This window comes from Hemiscyllium ocellatum, chromosome 28, assembly GCF_020745735.1.
Source record: "Hemiscyllium ocellatum isolate sHemOce1 chromosome 28, sHemOce1.pat.X.cur, whole genome shotgun sequence".
Classification (NCBI taxonomy): domain Eukaryota; kingdom Metazoa; phylum Chordata; class Chondrichthyes; order Orectolobiformes; family Hemiscylliidae; genus Hemiscyllium; species Hemiscyllium ocellatum.
Window position 1 is genome coordinate 3,359,644 of NC_083428.1, and position 6,942 is coordinate 3,366,585.

Below are 6,942 nucleotides of genomic sequence, written 5' to 3' on the forward strand. Positions count from 1 at the left end.
GGAGTCCAGACTAGAGGGCATAGGTTTAGGGTGAGAGGGGAAAGATTTAAAAAGAACCTAAGGGGCAACGTTCTCATGTAGAAGGTGGTGCGTGTATGGAATAAGTTGCCAGAGGAAATGGTGGAGGCTGGTACAATTACAACATTTAAAATGCATCTGGATGGGTATATGAATAGGAACGATTTGGAAGATATCAGCCAAATGCTAACAAGTGGGATGAGATTAGGTTGGGATTTCTGGTCGGCATGGATGAGTTGGACCGAATGGTCTGTTTCCATTGCTGTACATCTCTATGACTCTATGGACTGTATGTTGAAATCACCACATTGTAAAAGGACTGAAACAACAAGTTGTTATGATAGCTGTCAAGTGTCAAGTGATTTTTGAGATTCAGAATTACTTCAAGTCTCCAGAACATTCTAAATTGAATGAGCCTTGTTGGGATGCCCTCCAATGGATGGACATATTATGATGAAACTGTCTACGACCATCATTCAAGATCAATGCCTGACTGACTTGCTGTCTCTGAACATGAATTGTGACAAACAGAGCTCTACAGAAACCAACTCACCATTAAGTATAACTACCTTCGTTCCAACTTTGCATCATTTATCTAGAGAAAGAATTATGGTCACAAATCCAAATCTGCATTTTACAGGCTCCAAGACCAAAGAGAAACTAGCTAGTGTTGAAATGAACTGAATAGAGGAGCCCAGCCTGGAGGTTATTCTCTCTCTCTCTTTCTCAGTCTCTCTCTCTCTCTCTCTCTCTTCACCTTGTAATGATGCTGTCACTTTAAGAGGTGATTTTGTCCTGTTTTTTGTAGAGAGATTGTAAAGTTAAGATATGGAGCTGTCTCTGAGAAAGTAAACAATTTGTGGGGCCTTGGGGTTTATTTGGAACAATGGAAGCAGCCTGGGCGTGGCCAGCTCTCCCAGAGCAGGCTTTCTCCCTTTAGCTGGGTTTTAAGTGTTGGTTTCAAGCAGAAGCCTTTGAGAACTCAAAAGCATTGAAAGCTTCTATGAAAGTCTCCTGGCTGATAATTTCCCTGATTTTTCTCTTTATGTGTTTTCCTCCTGAATTAGAGAACTGCATGTGAGAATCTGTGTCTGAATTTGTCTTTTGCCAAGGGGTGTGCTTATGGGATGTTACTGTATTGGAACAGTTAATTAGTAATAGTTACGGTATCTAATATCTGGTTAAGTTTACCAATAGTTAAGTTATTCTAAATTCCTCTTTCATTATTATTTTAACTGTAGTTTTATAATCATAGAGATGTACAGCAATGGAAACAGACCCTTCAGTCCAACTCATCCATGCCGACCAGATATCCTGAATAAATCTAGTCCCATTTGCCAGCACTTGGCCCATATCCCTCCAAACCCTTCCTATTCATATACCCATCAAGATGCCTTTTAAATATTGTAATTGTACCAGCCTCCACCACTTCATCTGTCAGCTCAGTCCATACACGCACCATTTTCTGTGTGAAAAAATTATTCCTTAGATCCCTTTTAAATGTTTCCCCTTTCACTCCAAACCTATGACCTCTAGTTTTGGACTCCCCCACCCCAGGGAAAAGGCCTTATCTATTTATCCTATCCATGTCCCTCATACACTGTTGGAACAGCAGAGTGGCTCAGTGGTTAGCACTGCTGCCTCATAGCACCTGGGACCTGGGTTTGATTCTCGTGTTGGGCCACTATCCATGTGGAGTTTGCGCATTCTCCCTGTGCCTGTGCAGATTTCCTCTGGGTGCTCCAGTTTCCTCCAACAATCCAAAGATGTGCAGGTCAGGTGAATTGGCCGTACTAAATTGCCCATAGTGTTAGGTGCATTGGTCTGGGTGGGTAACTCTTCAGAGGGTTGGTGTGGACTTGGTGGGCCAAATGGCCTGTTTCCACACTCTAGATAATCTATAAAGGCAATTAGATTTTATAAATCCCTGTAAGGTTACCCCTCAGCCTCCGACACTCCAGGGAAAACAGCCCCAGCCTGTTCAGCCTCTCCCTGAGGCTCAAATCCTCCAACCCTGGCAACATCCTTGTAAATCTTTTCTGAACCCTTTCAAGTTTCACAACATCTTTCCGATAGGAAGGAGACCAGAATTGCACACAATATTCCAACAGTGGCCCAACCAATGTCCTGTACAGCCACAACATGACCTCCCAACTTCTGTACATAATACTCTGACCAATAAAGGAAAGCATACCAAACGCCTTCTTCACTATCCTATCTACCTGTGACTCCACTTTCAAGGAGCTATGAACCTGCACTCCAAGGTTATGCCTGAAACGTCGATTTTCCCATTCTTTGATGCTGCCTGACCTGCTGTGCTTTTCCAGCAACACATTTTTAAGCTCTGATCCCCAGCATCTGCAGTCCTCACTTTCTCCAAGGTCTCTTGTCTAAATAAATTGTGTTTTGCTTAACATTGAGTAGTTTGACCAGCAGCTTCTCATCTGGAACATGGCATTTCACATCTACCTTTAAAATAAGAAAACATGCGGGTCTATACTACCTTCTTAAATTATATTGAGGCGGTCTGGTCTATTTTACAAGCTCAAGCTCTGTCTGCATTGTGACTGTCCATATGTGGCACAGGCAAATATCTTTAAATAATTTCACCCAACAGCTGTAGTCTCCAGCAGGACAGATATAGTGTGAGAATTACCTCAACACTAAACCAGAAGGACCACTGAGCTTGGCTGGATCCACACAAATCATCAACCTTTCAAAATCATGTCAGTTATGTCCGATTCAGAGTCAGAGAGTCATCGAGCTATACAGCATAGAAACAGACCATTTGGTCCAACTCGTCCATGCTGACCAGGTATCTCAAATTAATTTAGTCCCATTTGCCAGCACTTGGTCCATATCCCTTTAAACTCTTCCTATTCATATACCCATCTAGGTGCCTTTTAAATGTTGTAATTGTACCAGCCTCCACCACTTCCTCTGGCAGCTCATTCCATACACACACCACCCTCTGTGTGAAAGTGTTGCCCCTGAGGTCCCTTTTAAATTTTTCCTCTCTCACCTTAAACCTATGCCCTTTAGTTCTGGACACCCCCACCCCAGGGAAAAGACTTTGTCTATTTACTGTCTCCATGCCCCTCATGATTTTTTCAACCTCTATAAGGTCTTGGATTTTGAAATATCATTTAATCTATCCTTCCCCATTGCCACCTATTTTTCTGTGTTTGAGCTTGGCAAATGTGTGTAAGTGAGTATATTGGAGCATTTAAAAATTATTTTTACTTACACCGCATTAAGTACAATAAACACTTCTTTTAAAACACAAGGAAACTTGTTTGTGTAACATTTAGCACTTAAATCATCAAACATTCAGTGAATTGGTGAGTGCATCCATTTTACAATAACCTATTAGACCTCATGGTAATGTCCCATTCTCTAGGTCAGGTTTCACCTGTTCCAGAGGTGTTGACGAACGCATCTTAATACATTGTTTAAAAGTATTAACAACCCGATCTGGTCAAACACAGAGTGGGAAGGGAGCAGAGGTATTCCACGACTCCTCACTGATTGTAACAAATTAAATCTGTATCCTTCTGGTCGCTGACACCTTTATTAACTCTTCCCTAGCTCCCCATAGATCAAGGAGAAGACAATAAATTTACACTGTCACTAAGTAAACCGGTGATCTATTCCCATTGCTATTTGTGGGATCTTGCTTTACGCAAACTTTAATTCTCTTGCGGAGCATGGACATCGCTGCCTGGGCCCAGCATTTATTGCCCTGTCCCTAGCTGCCTCTTGAGAAGGTGGTGGTGAGCTGCCTTCTTGAATCACTGCAGTCTCTGCTGTGATTCCTATGTCACAACATTTTTAAAAAGTTCTTTATCAGCTGGAGAGCACATCTGGACTTCCTCGGTTGCTATAGAAATGCAGATCACTTACTTGTAGTTTTCTTTTACCATTTAACAGAAGGGTCTCATCAAATCCTAGCAACATTTTTATTAAACCCCCTCACCTTCTCTGCTGTAAGGAGATCAATCTCAGCCTGTCCAGTCTCTCCATGTCACTTAAATTTCTCATCCCTGGAAACAGTCCAGTGTTCAACCCCTTGTGGGAATGAAGATTGTATTGCGGGGAGTCCACCATCCCAGCTCTGATTGGACCCACACTCTGTGGGTGTGTATGGACACAGCCACTGTGAAATTTAACCATTCTATAAATCCGGGCTAAAACCTCACTTTCAGGGCTAACCAACCCCCACACACAGCAACAGATCCCAATGGCTTAGGGATTTGTTCGCTGATTTATTGAAGAGCCACAGATCTGAGCGATAGATTGCGCGATATTTGCAGGATTGTACCTCCATTGTGAATGGTAACTGCACTTTCGATGGTCCAGTTCCTCCTGCTGAGCCTTCCTCTGGGAGGTCCAGTGGTGAAGGGTAAAGGTTAGGTTGGAATTTGGTCACCTCTCGCTATTCCTGCTCCTTTCCCTTCACTGACTGTCGGGTTGCTCGACCAAATGTGATTTTTTTGGGACTTGGCAAACACAATCCATGGAAACAGCAAACTCGGAGATTTCCTGTCTCAACAAAACTCAGAATCGCCCTTCCTCTGGGGCTGTTGCAAGTCAACATCCTTTGAATTTGAATTTCCTCTTTCAGGTCAAAGGTAGACGATCACTTTGTCAGAAAGACAAAGGCCTGGAAACAAGTCACTCAATCCATCAACTTGCTGCTGGTGTTAATGTTCCCTATGAGCCTCCTCCCAGTCCCTACACCCTATGCTACCAACATATTTTTCAAGTCCTTATCCACTTACGTGGCTCGATTTCTCTTAAATATATTGATATTGATTTGAATTGATCAAGATTTACCATGTCACCATTCCTGGAGCCATCGAAAGTGCAAAGTATCTTGGTACCTTGAGACAGAACTGGAAAAATAATGAAATAAGTTTTTAAAAAAATTCTTCTTCACATAAAGGTAGAAAAACAAAGAAGTTTAAAAAAATGAAACATTACAGTCCTTTCTTAAACATGGGACTGCAGACGCTGGGCTTCAGCTCCCTCTGCTGCCACACCCAACCACTTCCCCCCACCCCCCTCCCCCACCCCCCAGACCCTGGCCTCCTTGCACCAGACACACACCTTCCCCCCTCCCTCCACACTGGGCTAAGTCCTGCTTAGACTCAATGGTCCCTTTGCTGCTGATCAATACCAGGTTTCACTACCGCTCTCAGCACTGACCACTGCTTTACCACCGACAGCTACCTCAATGCAGACATAGAGTCCTAGAGATGTGCAGCACAGAAACAGATCCTTCGGCCCAACTCGTCCATGCCGACCAGATATCCCAACCCAGCCTAGTCCCATTTGCCAGCACTTGGCCCATATCCCTCTAAACCCCTCCTCTATTCATATATCCATCCAGATGCCTTTTAAATGCTGTAATTGTACCAACCTCCACCACTTCCTCTGGCAGTTCGTTCCATACACGCACACGCTGCATGAAAAAGTTGCTCCTAAGATCTCTTTTTTTTTATAGATATTTTTATTGGGAATTTAACATTTTGACAAATTTACAAAAATAAGCAGAATTTTCAAGCACAAACATTAATATAAAAATAGATCTTAAATATATAATCATCAAAATTCAACTAATCCACAATCATCCAGAGTGTATAGTTGAGTCGCTTACATCCTTCAAATAAGAGAAAATGTTCTCTAATACACTCATAACAGTATGATAAAAAGGAAGTTATTTCCAAACAATAAGAACAAAAAAAAATTAAACATGTTTGAATGGAGATCTTCCCCCTTGTTCTCAGGGGGCCTTACTACCTTTCCAATGTTCCACCATATCCTCTCCCAAACAGTGTCCCACCCTCAACCCGGGCGCTCCTTAATAGGATTTAGATATAATACCGAGCTAGAGTTAACAGTGAGCGCCCCACCCCCACCCCTCCCCACCCATACCTGAGTATATCTGCTAGCATCAATGCCACGTACAAACACACATAACTATAAAATTACAACTCCAACAGATTACAGTTAAGTATAATAACATAGCAAGGAAGACAACCCCGCTCCCAGAGGCAAAAGTAACGTAGAATAAAGTATCCATTTCTCCCCACGGAGTGTGGGAGAGGCAAGCCAACATAAATTGTCTCTTACGATTTATTTAACCGAGTCTAAAAGTTTCTTGGCCTCTTCCGATGATCTAAAATTATACTCGGATCCTTCGTGGTTAAAGCATAACGTCGCTGGGTATCGTAAGGTGTATTGAATATTTAAGTTCCTTAGACATTTCTTCACCTCATCAAACGCCTTCCTCCTTCGTGCCAGAGCCGGGGAGAAGTCCTGAAATAACATAATCTTGGATCCTTCATGAATCATAGCTTTAGGATCCTTTCCAAGCTTTCTGGAGGCATCCAGGAGTATCTGCCTCTCCCTATAACTCTGCAGCCGGAACAGGACCGGGCGTGGGCGCTGGTTTGGGCCAGATCCGCGTACTGCGACCCGGTAGGCCCACTCCACCCTTACCCGGTCAGTTTCAGCCCCCAGGTTTAAAAGCTGGGGCAGCCATCGCTCCAGAAATACTGCTAACTGTCCCTTCTCTTCTTGTTCTTGAAGGCCCAGCAACCGAATTTTCTTTCTCCGATTTCTGTTGTCAATATCATCCATGTAGATTTCAAAGGCCCGGACTCTCTGCTCCAGAGCTGGCACCTGTTCTGCAGCTGTTTGAGCTGCAGCCTCGGAGGTCGTGGCCTTTAGTTCCGCCCCCTCCACTCGGCCCTGTAATTCTCCGATAGAGTGATTCTGTTTCTGCAGCTTTTCTTCGAATGCATTCCATCTCTGTCTGGATTCTACAATGAAATTGACGAGTGTCGTTTCCAGCCTGGCAATCATCTCTTCAAGGCCTGTTTTTACATCAGCTGCAGCCGGAGGAGGAGAGGAGGGTGG

At 43.5% G+C, this 6,942-nt stretch overlaps 1 protein-coding gene across 3 annotated transcripts in view; it reads right to left on the minus strand.

The window, feature by feature from the left end:
- Nucleotides 1-4,543, minus strand: part of LOC132828938 (colorectal mutant cancer protein-like) — a 32,718-nt gene extending 28,175 nt beyond the window's left edge. For all 3 annotated transcript variants that reach the window (XM_060846153.1, XM_060846152.1, XM_060846151.1), the window contains exon 1: nt 4,340-4,543. In XM_060846153.1, the coding sequence (XP_060702136.1) occupies nt 4,340-4,345 (6 nt within the window). In that variant the 5' untranslated portion in view covers nt 4,346-4,543. The remainder of the gene's footprint in view (nt 1-4,339) is intronic.
- Nucleotides 4,544-6,942: the final 2,399 nt, after the last annotated feature.